The following is a 15,481-nucleotide window of genomic DNA, read 5'->3' as shown; positions in this document are numbered from 1 at the left end:
TCTTCAAGGAAAATTTATCTTTTTCTTTTTGGATTCTGATCTGGATTGAATGGTCAATAAGGGACAGAAGTCCCAGTGTTATTTCTCAGTGACCCATGTGGATGAGGCATGAATATCCTTGGAATACTGGCTATCTAGGTCAAACATGACACTTCTGGGAACCGGCAAAGTCATAGTGCATGGTGGATTTTCCCTGGGAGGCCAGGAAAGAAGTGGGACTTCAGAAATATGTCCAGCTAAAGTTTTTTGTTGCTAATTCACTTTATTGGCCTAAGAAAGTAGGTCCCAACTCATTCAGTGGGCGACAGTGTTTCCACTCCTTTTAGCTGTACAGTGTAGTTGGCATGTCAGGAAGGAGATGCTTTAGCTTAAGGAGTGGTTGATACAGACCCACCTGGGAGAGCAGTTGTCAGGTGAGCTCCAGTCATTGAAACACTTACTTTTGCACTGAAGCTGATAGTTCACAAATGTTATCTGGTTGGATCACCCACAACAACCCCTGAGATGGAAACAACAGCTGTTTCCTTCCGACATTATAGATTGAGGAATTTATACTCCGAGAAATTAAGTGAGCTGTTGGTCAAAAAAGCAGATACTGGAAGACCTAAACAAGCAGTTCTCCAGTGAAGATGTACAAATGGCCAATAGGCACATGAAAAAATGCTCAGTATTGCTAATTATCAGAGAAATGTAAATCAAAAGTACAATGAGGTTATCACCTCATACCAGTCAGAATGGCCATCATTCAAAAGTCCATGAACAATAAATGCTGGAGAGGCTGTGGAGAAAAGGGAATCCTCCTACACTGCTGGTGGGAACGCAGTTTGGTGCAGCCATTATGGAAAGCAGTAAGGAGATTCCTTAAAAGACTAGGAATAGACTTACCATATGACCCAGTAATCCTGCTCCTGGGCACATATCCAGAGGGAACCTTAATTCAAAAAGATACCTGCACCCCAATGTTCACACAGCACTATTTACAACAGCCAAGACATGGAAACAACCTAAATGTCCATCAATAGATGCCTGGATAAAGAAGCTGTGCTATATTTATACAATGGAATACTACTTAGCCATAAAAAATAATGAAATAATACCATTTGGAGCAACATGAATGGACCTGGAGGTCATCATTTTAAGTGAAGTAAGCCAGAAAGAGAAAGAAAAATACCATATGAGATCACTTACATGTGGAATCTAAAAAAAAAAAAAAAAAAGACAAGCAAACTTATTTACAAAACAGAAACAGACTCACAGACATAGAAAACAAACTTATGGTTACCAAGAGGAAAGCGGGTGGGAAGGGATAAATTGGGAGTTCAATATTTGCAGATAGTAATATATATATAAAATAGATAAACCACAAGCTTATAGTGTATAGCATAGGGAACTGTATTCAATATCTTGTCATAACTTATAGTGAAAAAGCATATGAAAATTTTGTATCTTCATATATGACTGGAGCATCGTGCTGTACACCAGAAATTGATACAACATCGTAAACTGACTCTGCTTCAATAAAAAATATATACAAAACAAACAAATAAAAGCAGATACTGGAGTCTGCTGAATCTTGCTCAAGGGTTTCATCCTCTCAAACTGTACTCCCTGGTATAAATAAGGTGATGGTGTTGCAGTGATTTTTATGCTTTATTTTAATCAAATGCTCTTTGTAATTAACACCCCAAAATTCCCTGCAGCTACAAAAGGAGATTGAAACAGCAGGCATTTTCAAGGGAAAAGTTAGTGAGATTTTTTTTTTCTCTCGTCCAAAAGTGAAAGCCTGAAGAATAAGTTTTCATTTCTGAACAGGTGTTTTGATGTTACATAAACACCTGCAGTAGGAGTCTGGTGAAGGCTAAGTGAAGTTCCGGGGTGGGAAACGGCGTGGGGAGGAGGCACAGATGGTTGTTCTCCGAAGGCAGCACAGCAGAAGATGTCTGTGAGCAAATCTAGAGGGCAGAAGGCATGGTCATCCTGCACCTGCCAGGAAGGCATCATTTAGACCATTTTCTTATTAGAAACAAAGAAGAAAAGGAATCTAAGAAACAACAGCTCTCCAGAATAATGCAAGGTCCATGTGGGAAATGCACAAGACAGACTGAAAAGAAACTGCTGAGAACAGAAAGCAGAACATGGACAAGACGAAGCAAAAACTAGAACGGAGTAGGACCAGACATTTGGAATGTGATTTGTTTGTGGGAATGATTGACATGTAATTGATTAAATACGGGATATTTTGTTTAGGTGACAGAAAGGTATGTATAAATATGTTTTGTAAATCACTGTTTTTTGTTGAAATAATTTAGAATCCCATCTCTGGAGGGGTGTGTATGTGTGTATATTTTATGTATAAACATGCATATGAATTTATATTTTAGGTGATTCCTTTGCTTATGTGTACTTTCGATGGCCTCTGAGTGTTTATATTCCAATATGTTACTTTGCTGTCACTGCTTAATGTTAGGAGAAAAACATAAAATTCTTTCATACCTTGTTGAGTTGGAGAATATGGTTTTCATTTAGCATTACAAAACCAAGAACAATTTAATGACATTTCGTACATAGCTGTCAGATGTAAGGCAGGCTATCTAAAAGCACAGAAGCACACTGATTCTTTTAAATATTTGTAAATCTGAGCAAGCAAATTTGGTTCTCACTAGATGTAGGACTTTCTGCCTCCTCTAATTTCAGGAGAGACCCTTTTGCTCTCTGTGGAAGAATGGGAACATTCCAGATCTGTGAGGGGCAGAGAAAAGGCTCAAGTGTTATAAAGCCCTTTGCAAAATGATATAGGATAGTAAGACTTAACTCTTTCATGGACAATGTGTACAGGGAGACCATTTCTCTCCTCCGTGGGTTTGTAGCTATAATACTCAGTGAGGTCAAAACAGGAAGTCGGAAAGTTCTAAGCTGAGTGTGACCTTTCAGGAAGTACCCCTAGCTGGTATCCTCACTGTGCCTGGTCTCACCTGAAATCCTCAAGGTCCCCTCATGGTGGTGTAGCTCTGTTCATTGGAGCTGTACGCTTGGCGGCGTCAGGATGACTGGCTTGGTCTTCATGAAGATTATTCATTTGACTTCTCCTTGAGCCTCATCATTACACCGTGACCCACAAGGGTTAAAAAAGGTGCTGGATCACCCAGAGTACTCGTGCACCCTGAATCTTCACCAGAATCCAACAAAGGACCCAGCGTCTTAGAGGACAGGATCTCTAATGGAACCTATAAAAGCCTTAGTTATGTTAACTCACAATTGAGAGTTAGCGTGCTATCCTCTCCCACAGCTGGTGTCACTGAGTGAAAACAGCCCAGATTACTCCTGTAGTGTCTTTTCTGGACCAGTGTCTCCCCAGCTTGCCCAACTGTAGACATCACCTGAGAGCTGAAGAAACAGAGGAATTCCAGGGCTCCTGGATCTAAAATGCCGGGCAAGGGCCAGGAATATGTGTATTTATTATGGTTTCAGGTTATCTCTACCCCCAGACAAGTGTGGCAAAAACTGACTAAGGGAAGATTTAACTGGTCTCCAAATAGTGATAGCTGATGACAGGGCTCCTGGTGGTGGATCTGAATGCTGGCTGCACATAGAAGTTATCTGCATCACTCAGGAACCTGGTGGTGTAGCCTTGGCATCAATAATTTAACTCTTCTCCCCGCCCTTGTTCTAATATGTAAGTAATGTAAAGGGACACAGTTTCTCCTCCCCCCGCAATAGATAATTAAATCTGCTGCTCTCAGGAAACAGGCAGGAGGGAAACAAAAGACCCCAGGTGCGTGTCTTCCATGTTGCAGGACATATGGATATAGGCAGAGCCTCTGTACAAAGCCTTTACCCACATGTGTGCTCAGTAATAGTTGTTAACTTGGGATTCCCACTGGTTTAGGACTATATGCCTCTCAGTCTGGTTATTGGGTAGTGCCAGTGGCCTTTGGGAATTAGAGCTGCAAGTTCCAAATCCCAGATGCCCCCAGAAACAGGCTCAGATCCCTGTGGCACCGGCTCAGTCTTTTGAAGGTTTCTTCTGGATTTTCCAGCTTGTGTGTTACACATTAGGCTAAGTGAGCTAACGGGACGATGCCACCTGGAAACAGAGTATTATTGGAGCTCTGTGCCCTTATCTGTACATAACAAAGCTGGACTGCATGATTTCAAGACGGAAATTTCATGAATAAATAAAACACAATCAGAAGCTTGGATCTATATAACATAGCAGTTGCTCCTTGCTCGCACTGTTCTAAGTGATTTACACATTTTAACCCATTGAATCCTCTCAGCAATGCTAGGTGACAGGTGCCATTATTTTATCCCAGTTTCTTAGATTGTCAGAATTCTATAGTCTTGTTTGGTGCTGTGTTTGCATTAGACAATGGGTATGAACTCAGAGGGAGTTATTGTGAACACACACAAAAAAGAAAATTCTTAGAGTCAAGAGAAAGAAGGCAGGTTTCCTGTTTGTTCCTCCTGAAACAAAATAATGACCTTGAGGTAATGGTGGGTGAGCTTCTGGCAACCGAACAGCTGCCTTTGCCTTTGATAATTCAAGTCAGATCAGACTATTTTAATGCCATTGAACAGTTGAAAGTCCTGTGTCAGAAGCTCTGCTTGCTGAGCCCATTCTGAAATTATGAGTTTTCTCACAGCTCCACAGAAGGGACAGCTCAGGCCTTCTTCACATTTGGTGAATGCATTTGTAACTTGGGCATTTCTGAGCAAAAATTATGCTCTATGTTATTTAGAAAAGCAGTGCGGTTTCAGAATTTTGTATCAGAAGAATTGCATCTGAGACCATGGATAGGTTATTTTATTTTTATTTTGCACAACAATGGGATTGAGACAAATGGTCTCTAACATAATTTGTAACAGAATTTGTCAAGTCTTAAAGGCTCCTGAAAGCAATTCAAAGGAATGTGCTAACATAAGATTATAATCACGTATAGCAACCTAGGTGTCTTTTCAACTTTCCCAGAGGGCATCTGCTGGTGACTATACTCTTCAAAGCTTCTAGAATATCCTTGTTTCTCAGGCTATAGATGAGTGGGTTAAGCATAGGGGTGAGGACGGCATTAAACATAAGAGAGACTGATTTAGTCTGGGGGTCTTAGAGGATCCAGGCCTCATGTAGACCAATATGGCAGGGCCAAAGTAGAGGCTGACCACACCGAGGTTGGAGGAGCAGGTGGCCAGAGCCTTGTTCCTGCCCTCGGGGGAGTTCATGCGGAGGACCGCAAGGAAGATGAGGGTGTAGGAGGCCAGGATGAGACTCAGAGGGATGAGAACCACCAGAAAACTCGAGACCACCACTGACTTCACATAGGCTGAAATATCCTCACAAGTGAGCTTCAAGAGGGCCATGACCTCACACAGAAAGTGCGGAATCTCTCGGGGGTGACAAATGGGAAAATGCATGGCATAGGCTGTATGAACCAGAGAAGTTATAGCCCCTCCTGCCCAGGACCCAGTGACCATCCTTTTGCAGGTGGAATGGCTCATAATGACTGAGTAACGCAGTGGGTTACAGATGGCAACATAGGTGTCATAGGACATGAGGGTTAGCAGGAGGCACTCAGCAATCCCCAGGGTTAAACTGAAGAAGATCTGGGTTCCACAGCCTATCTGTGATATGGTCCTTTCCCCTGAGAAGAAGTCTGTGACCATTTTGGGGACAGAAGTTGAGATCAAGGCCAAGTCAAGGAGGGAGAGGTGGCTGAGCAAAAAGTACATGGGAGAGTGAAGTTGGGTATCCAGCCAGATGAGGAGAATGAGAACAGCATTGCCCAAAACAGCCATAAAGTAGACCAGAAGGGTGAGGCAGAGAAGGATCACGAGGTGGCTGAACTCAGGCCAGAGCCCCAGGAGAATAAAATCTGTGGTGACGGTCACATTGTTTCTCTCCATGGTGGGACGTTATTGCCCGGGAAACAGCTGTAAGAACACTGTTCCATCTGATGATGTGTTACTGTATATCTGGTCTCCTTTCTTTCCCACCAGGACTCCTCTGAATGTATCCCTGCTGACTTTTCTCCTTGTTGTGGTCTCTTTAGTGTTATGCGTAACTTCTCAACGTGCAGACTTTTCATTAATGATACCTCATGGATTACACACTCTACCTACTGTTACAAATTGTAATCATTGAAAGTAACCAAATACGAACACAGGTACATTTAACATTCTATCAACAACAACCAAAAAATCAGTGAATCTGATGAAAATTTATCACGTGTATTTCTTAAAGAACTAATTCAATCATCACCTTGAGGCCCTTTGCATACACAACTTCAGCTGAAGAATTACGATCATTTTACATTGTGAACAGTCAACATTTTCATTCGGTCTTGTGAGGCCTTATGGACTATAAAGAAGGGTCCCCTGAAGATGCGAAGGAGACGTCTTGATAACCTGAGTGAAGAAAAGTATTTTCAGAACTGTGTATAGTCAGTGTTTATATTTTCCTTCCTGCATGGGGGTTTTTCCCGTTTGCCCATGAGTTCTCCTTACTTTGATTCCCAACTCGAGCATCTCTTAAGTCAGCAGAACTAGAGCAGAATGACTAACTATGGCACCAGCGTTGAGGGAGGGACCTCAAAAATCCAATTTTTGCCACTTGCACAAAAGTCACTCTACACTGCATGACGTCTGGACCTGTCGTCAAGGTAACCCCAGTACTAACTGATGCTGCACAAGCAGCGGATACAAGGCCATGATGGGGGAGAGTGTTAGGATCCAGCCTGTAAGCAGTGATTTAGTTGAAAAGCTAGACTATCTTCTGTTTATCAAAGGTTCAGTTGGGCTTATAAGCTCTAGATGCAGATACAATACTGTGGACCAGTTAAAAACACAATCTCCAGAAGATCAATACCAGGGTTTGAGGCTCCTTCTGCCAGATGACCACAGTCACCTGCCTGATGGCCTTGGTCTACCTGGATCATCCTTCTGTGCTTCATAAAACTGGACTAAACATACCCACAACCCAGGGGTGATGTGCAGATTTAAAAGGTTAATGAGTACAGATTTGGGAACGTTGCCTGGCCTGCAGTGTTAAATGCATATATTAGGCATAATTAGTAGTTTCCTTTGCACAAATGGCAGAACCAGTGCCTTCAGGTCCCTTGTTACTTACAGAGCTGTGCATACTGGCGTAGTCCATCTGAGTGATTCTGCTACAGTTCTTGTCGGTTCACCTGCGCCTGTAAGGTGCATTGGACCTAGACGGTATTATGGTAAGTCAGACAGAGAAAGACAGATACAGCATGACTTCACTTATATGTGGAATTTGAAAAACAAAACAAATGAACAAGCATAACTAAACAGATACGGAATCATAGATACAGAGAACAAACAGGTGGCTGCCAGAGGGAATAGGGATGGGAGGAGGAAAGAAATAGGTGAGGGAGATTATGAGGTACAGTTTTTCGATTACAAAATAAATGAGTCACAGGTATGAAATATAAAGTGTGGGGAGTATAGTCAATAATTATGTGATATCTTTGTATGATGACAGGTGGTAACTACTAAATTTACCTTGGTGATCATTCTGAAATATATAGAAATATCAAATCACTGCGTTGTGTTACCAGGAACTAACATAGTATTGTAGATCAATTGTACTTCAAAAACACCAGCCAGAATGGCTATCATACAAAAGTCCACAAATGACAAATGCTGGAGAGACTGTGGACAAAAGGGAACCCTCCTACTCTGCTCGTGAGAATGCAGTTTGGTGCGGCCACTGTGGAAAACAGTATGGAGATTCCTCAAAAGGCTAGGAATAGACTTACCCTATGACCCAGGAATCCCGCTCCTGAGTATATATCCAGAAGGAACCCTACTTCAAAATGACACCTGCACCCCAATGTTCATAGCAGCACTATTTACAATAGCCAAGACATGGAAAAAGCCTAAATTTCCATCAACAGATGACTGAATAAAGAAGCTGTAGTATATTTATACAATGGAATACTATTCAGCCATAAAAACGACAACAACGCCATTTGCAGCAACATGGATGTTCCTGGAGAATGCCATTCTAAGTGAAGTAAGCCAGAAAGAGAGAGAAAAATACCATATGAGATCGCTCATATGCAGAATCTAAAAAAAATACATAAATACAAAACAGAGATAGACTCATAGACATAGAATACAAACTTGTGGTTGCCAAGGGGATGGGGGGTGGGAAGGGACAGACTGAGATTTCAAAATTTGTAGATACTGTCAGGCATATGTAGAATAGATTAAACAAGATTATACTGTACAGCAGAGGGAAATACATACAAGATCTTGTGGTAGCTCATGGTGAAGAAGAATGCGGCAATGAATATGCATATGTTCATGTACAACTGAAAAATTGCGCTCTACACTGGAAACTGACACAACATTGTAAACTGACTATAACTCAATAAAAAATTTTAAAAAATTATACTTCGAAAACAAACAAACAAAATATAGAAAAAGGGATCAGATGTGTGGTTATCAGAGGTGGGGGACGGGACCAAGGGGAGTCCTTTTGACTAAGAGGTACAGTCTTCCAGTTATAAGATAAATGAGTACTAGGGATGTAAGGTACAAAATGATAACATAATCGACCCTGCTGTACGTTATGTATGGAAGCTGTTAAGAGAATGAATCCTAAGAGTCCTCATTACAAGGGAAAGTTTTTTCTGTTTCTTTAATTTTGTGTCTATATGAGATGATGGGTGTTCACTAAACTTATTGTGGTCACCATTTCCTGGTGTATGTAAGTCAGATCACTATGCTGTACACCTTAAAGGGCTGTACGTCAGTCGTTATCTCAATAAAACTGGAGGAAAAATGATGTTAAGTATAAGAATTTATAACAGGTGCATGAGTGTGATCCAGGGGGAAGAGCTGCGAGTAAGCCATAAGCTTCTGAGGCATATTTTAAAAAAATTAGTGGATAGAGGAACGGCAATTCAGTTTTACTTTAATTGATAAATCGTATTAGCCACTTTCAGAGTCCCAGCTCAAATGCTCCCCCCTCTGTGGTCCTCCCAGTTGGCATCCACTGCTCCCCTATTCTTCATTCTTGTTCATCAGCCTATCACAGTGCATGTCACAGTCTGCCTTAAACCACAGTTATTTGTGGACAAATGTCCTGTCCTTTAACTCTGTAGACTGTTAATCTTTTCAGAAGAGGGGTTCTGCTGTTGTTCTTAAATACTTTGAACTCTCAAGACAGCCTAGGCCTGTACTTTGCAGAGGCAGGTTATCAATGATTGTGTGACAAAATAAATTTTGTTTGCATATTTTCTGCTTTATAGCTTCTGAGAATCCAATAATACAATATTTGATTCTTATGGTTCCATGAAACCATGTTCTACCACTTTTGGGCTATATCCTCCCCCCCAAATCAAGCATTCTTGGTTCTAAAGTTGCCTGTTGAAAACACACTGGTCCCCTTCTCCGGATCTATTAAATTGTATTCTCCATGTGGTTCTTATTATCAGGCCAGACTGGTAAGTACAGGTATAGTACAATATTTATTTTATACCAACCAGGAACTGAAACTCACTGAGGTTAGGTGACTTGGCCAAGTTGACTCAGTGTTGTACAGTAATTGTGACCTTACACGGTAAATCAAGTAAAACTTGAATCCCATGAGATGTGTCTTTCAGATACATCCAGTATTTTGTTATAACTTATATCCAAAACAATAAAAATCTCACTTTCCCATCATTCTTTCCTTTTATTTCAGGGTACATCTAAGATTATACATTTTTATAAAACCATATAGTCAGGTGCTAGGGTTATTTAATATTGGTGGTAAAGTAGGTGAATTCCAGATTTATGTATTGACAGACTTGGAAATTAATCCTCATTTTTTTCCATGTTATTTCACGGACTCATTCAGTCATCCTTTCACTCTGCACAGGTCTATTGAGTCCAACGTCTGTGCTGGACAAACGCTAGTGTAGACTATGAACATTCGACAGTAAGACCTCACCTCTGGCTTCATACGCTTGAGGGAATCAGATGGATTATTATAACAAAATATGAGATTGTTTTAAATCAGTCAAGTTGTTCAGAAGCTACAAAGAAATAAGGGAAGTCTTTGTGCTGAATATGATATTTTAACTCCGTTTTGAAGGATGGCTAAGAACTTTTCCATTTGAGAGAGGGTGTCCCAGGTGTCAGGAACACTGTGCATAATGAAGCAGAGAAACAACAGAGAAGGATTGTGGGCAGTTCTTTGGGTTTAGGGCTCAGGCCTTCTGGAGAAAAGTGAGAGAAAGTAAGCGAAATGTTAGAAGTAGTATGCACAATTGCAGAAGGAAAGGAAGCCACGGGGATTGATGTGATCATGCCGGAGAGAAAGTATAGTAGAAAGAGAAGAAGGCGAATGGCTTTACGAATGATTTTATGAAGCCAAACCTTAGGCAACTTCTGGAACGTTGCAGATGTTCAGTGCACGTTTCCTGAATGTCCATCATCTTTGGCTGTAGGCGTCAGGCACCCTGATCATGTGCTGTATTGCTGGTGACGATTCACGGTGCCCTCTGTGAGCCTGTTACATAGGCAGGCAGCTTACTTAGGTTGTCATAGAGTCATATTAGCAATGGTTCATGCAGTATTTGGACAAAGAGCGTTTAGATGGTGCACTGGTCTTAGAACTACTGTCCTCTGTTCATGTGGGAGAGGTTGACACATTTACCATTGACACTCTCCAGATTGATTTGTAGGGGTCACAGAGGACAGAGGAAGGACAAGAACCATGTTCATTGATGGTGGTGTACATACAAGAACCATGAGAACAATGCACATTGTTGGTCATTTTCCTGTCTAAAGCCAAATTATGAAGAGGACTATTCATATCTTCATTTGAATTATTCGTCTTCTGATGGCTTCCCTGGACCATATCAGGTGCCCAGCATTCTCAGGCTTTCTGTCAAGTTCAAGGATGTTCCCAGTAATTGATTGGCTGCATATGTTGCTCTAATATTTTAATCTGATGTGTGGGTGGTGAGACGGCTAAATTTTTAGTAAAAAAAAAATTTTTCCTTCATTCTAATGCTGGAATCCCAAGCATCAGAGCCAGAGTAACAGGGAAATGTTGGGGTCTTCTTGGTCTACTAAGTTAAAATACAAGTAGCCACACTTTCCTCCTGCCAACAGGAGTGATCCAATGTGATACCATTTTCTTTGCAATTTCCCCACATTGCCTTCCTATTTCTCTACTAGTTTTCTTCTATCCACTTAACTCTCTGCCCTCTTTCATCACTTTAATCCACACTGTGTCATATTTTCTTCCCGTCCAAAAATGAGCTCTCCAAATAGCTTTACTTCTTCCCTGAAGTGAGGTTGGTCTCACCTCTCTTACCTATAGGTGTGCTGTAGGTTGAGAGTCAAACAAAAAGCCTATGTTTTTTTGTTGTTGTTGTTTTGAGATGGCTTTTAATTAACCAATTACTATACACTTAGAAATACATTCTGCCCCTCAGAAATACATAATATGATGTATGAACACAGGGGACACAGTGTTTTTGCTGATGGCTCTAATTTTACTCAGTTCATTTCAAGGAGGACTTAAGATTTGGGTTTGCCTGTTGCCCTAGGTCAATGCAAATATTTAAATAATCAATTTATAGTGAGACAAAGACATCTTAGGAGTCTATAGTAAAGAAACAGAATCTTTTTGCATGACACTTAAAGCATTTTAGTTAAAAGCAATTAGACTTGCTGCCTTGAATGCATATTGACATCATTCAAGAGAAATTTGGTAAAATTCATCACCTTAGCAACAATGATAAGAACGTAATAGTTACTGATCACTCATTAAATGCTATCATTTTACCTGCATTGTTTATAAGTAAATTCTCTCAACAATCCATGAGATAAGAATTAATTTATATAAATTAATAACTGCATTCTCATTTTTCTACTAAAAGCACTGGAGCTTAGAGGGACTGAGGAATTTTCCAGAGACAAGGAGCCATCAAGTAACCCTGGCAACCTGCTTCTAGAGCCTGCCTTCCACCTACCGAGTGATATCTCCCAAAGTTACCTCTTCATCAGAATCAAAGACTTCTGTGAGAGAACTGATTTCTGTACCACAGCCAAAACTTCCTGGAATAGGGCCTGGGCTATTAACAAGGGTCTCAGTTGAGTCTTAAGATCAGATGAGTAGTAATTCTTCAGGGAACCAGAATGCTTTAATGCCATATAATATACATAATATTCTCAGAGAGTGCATTTACCTCTTCAATCACCACAATCCACGTATTGAATCTCTCCTTTGTATCTGCTTTCTTCTAGGTGCTTGTCCCTCTTCTTGAGGGTGGTCAGATCAGAAAGCCAGGCAGAAAGGGACACATCTCTTTTGTACCACCTGTCCTGGAATGAACAACCAACATGGCCTGGCACTTTTTGGCCCACCTGCCAATTCTGCTACACTGATACATCAATACATTGTTATGGTGTCCGGGGACCTTCATGAGACATCTAAACTTCTCGTGGCCTCTCCGCCAGGGAGCCAGTAGAATGGAGCGGGATTGGACACTCCACACCCGGCAGTGGCTATCTGGATGCAGTTCTTACCTCCTTAGACATCAACTTTGCCTGTGCTCAGCCTTCAGATCAGTCCTGATAATCCCAAGGCAGACGTGTTAGCCATGAAGACAATTCTGTCCCTCTCCCTGACATAAGAACCGCTCACTGATGACAGGAATGCCTCTCTGTCACCTCTCCTCACTCTGGATGAGGCAGGGACAGAAAAAAAAAATCTTAGTCCTAGCTATGATGACTTTGGATTTAGCATGACCTTCCAAATGTTTTCCGTCAGAAAAGTACTGTTGGATGAGATGGTATGATCTTTGAGAGGCTAACTGCTGTGGTGATGCTAATGTAAGTCTGCTTTCATAAGTCAACTTTAAAAAAATACGTTGGCTGATGTGATAATCATTGAGTTTGATTTATGTTTTAATATTATTTTTATTGGATAGACTTTTAAATTAATTCTATTTTTACTGTTGTCACATCACTGTGCAAAATCAGCTAAAATATAAAACTTGGGGGAACACTAGAAGAAAGTTATACAGACCCAACTGAGTCAACGTGTGTTTCATTGATTAGAGAAAATAACAGCTGTGCGTGTTCCTTTACTGAATACCACATTGCTGGTCGTCACACACAGCGCTGCGTTCAGTGCCAATGCCAACCCTCGGGGATGGGTGCTCTCGACACATCCAGTTTACAGATGTCAAAGTCAAAGTGTAGAAAGATGTCAACTCTTTGCCCAAGGTCCCAGAGTAGATAGGTGGTGGGGATGAACCTTTAACCCAATTCTTTCAGGCTCTGGGGGCCATGACCTTGACCACTACCATTAATACAGGATTTTATACCCAGAATACACTTAACCTTCTTTATCGTATAACTTATGAGGTCAAATTGTCCTAGAGATGGAAAATTTAAATCAAGTCCAAATAAACCATTAAATAAAACCCCTTATAATGAACATGAGGACGGGCATTATTAACCACTCATACAGCCATGCCTTTGTCTCTACATTCTCAGTATGATTTGACAGTTTCACCTGCTTGGCCCATCAGAGTTAATACACACTGGATAATTAAAATTATAGTTAATAGCCCATGATTATCATCATTAATGCAAATTAATTGTTAAAGTATTAATACGATTAGCTTTGTTTCATAAATAGAGAAAAACTTCACACAACTCTTCTGCTATCTAATGCCAGAGTAAGTTGAAGTTGGCTACCTCATGAATTCTGTCATTCCCCTTTGTCATTGCCACCGGGAAACCTGGGTGTCTTCGGTGCCACTCCCTGGGTGAGAAGTGCAATGGTTCTTCTTTTCCTGTGTCAGAACTGAGACTAAGAATTGGTTGCGGGTGTGGGTAGATAGAGGCTCATTTTATCATGAAGTTGCCCCAAATCTTATCATCAGTGTGAGAAGTGACTATAAGTTATGGTTGCTGGTCAGAGGCAGGATGTGTCTGACATAAGCCAGACTCTTTGGTAATTGAGGATCTCACAGGGGAGTGTCCTGGAAGCATCTTGTCCCCAGATTTTAATTAGAATGACTTTGTAGCATCAGGTCTGAAACTTTACGATTATTTTCCAAAGAAAAATAGCCACCGCTCACGATCTCACTGGCTTTTCCTTAGGCTACCACACATCTATCCAACATTTTTATTTAGCTCTGCTTCTCCTCCACCCCATTCCTAGACTTATCATTTTAGCAAAGGATAGAGAGAGGCTGGAATGACCTACATGGATGCTAGGTTTACATTGTATTTAGTATAAAAGTGAGGAAATATCCATTATAGAAACCAATAGATGGAAGAGAAGTGCTAATGGAAATTATGGCAAGAAGAGAAAGTTTAGTGGGGTGTTCTAGGTCCTATCTCCATTTTAACCCATATTCTGTGGTCTGGGATACATGTATTTATAAGGGCAGTTATCTGAGTAATTTATTGTATTATGGTTGAATTGATGACCTTAAGATCCTTAAATCTCCATTTAAGCCAATTCACTTTACAGTGTATATAAAGGCTTCACAGATTTAACCCTTATTTCATGATCTCTATCGTGTGCTAGTCGAGGTTCAAGAAAATGAACCTTCTCATAAACTGTTGGTGGTCGGGCAAATTGTTACAACCTTTTAAGAAAGTAATCTGAAAATATCTGTTAGAACACACTTACCCTTAAAACTATTCTGTAGAAATAAAAGCACCACAATATAAAATACATGTTCAAGAATGTTAAATGTAATTACCATTATCCGTGCAAGCAAAAACCTGGAAATGAGCTGAACACTGTGGCACACATTCAGATTTTTTACATTATGTATCTGTTAAAAGGAATGTGCTAGGTCCGTATCTATGTAATGGGAGAGATGTGTCCACGACACAATGTCAAGTGAAAACAACTTGCAGAATGGCATATCGAATAACAAGTGGAAAACTCCATAAATCTGGGTCCATGATAGTATATTTTTGTTTGATCAAGAAGAACTGAGAAGAAGCATTAGCCTCAGGGTGCCAACATTGCATTCTTGAGGAGAGCATGAATAAAGGGAATGGGAAAGTTACTTGGGTGTTCCCTTGTCATAACAAACAGTGCTTCAATAAACAGCGTTTGAATTTTTGCAAGTGTAACTTCAGCACAGGTTTTTAGAAGTGAAATTGTTGGGTTGAAGAGCACTGTGAGTGTAATTGGCTAACTACAAATTCCTTTGTATACGGTGTGTATCACTTTGCATTCCCACCAGCAAAATATGAAAGCACTTGCTTTCCACAGCCTCACCAATGACGTATAGTGTTAAGCTTTAGAAGTTTTGTCAATTTTGTAGGTGAGACATTGTGCTTTTAGTATAGTATTATTTTAATTTCTACTGTAAGCACTTTGATCATTTTTTAGTATTTAAGAGCCACGTGCATTTCCATATCTCTTAACTGTCCTTTCAAATCTTTTGCCATTTTTCTATATGGTTATTAGTTTTAAATT

General features: G+C 40.5%; 1 protein-coding gene across 1 annotated transcript; it reads right to left on the bottom strand.

Moving 5' to 3' along the window:
• Nucleotides 1-4,930: 4,930 nt before the first annotated feature.
• LOC102510422 (olfactory receptor 2AJ1) lies at nt 4,931-5,907 on the bottom strand. The gene is given in 2 exon segments (XM_006193207.2): nt 4,931-5,076; nt 5,079-5,907. Coding segments are annotated over 2 exon segments (966 nt in total). The 5' UTR covers nt 5,899-5,907.
• Between the last annotated feature and the right edge of the window lie 9,574 nt (nt 5,908-15,481).

Source organism: Camelus ferus, chromosome 3 (assembly GCF_009834535.1).
Source record: "Camelus ferus isolate YT-003-E chromosome 3, BCGSAC_Cfer_1.0, whole genome shotgun sequence".
Lineage (NCBI taxonomy): Eukaryota > Metazoa > Chordata > Mammalia > Artiodactyla > Camelidae > Camelus > Camelus ferus.
The sequence above is the reverse complement of the archived record's forward strand: the minus strand, read 5'-3'. Positions and strand labels throughout refer to the sequence as shown.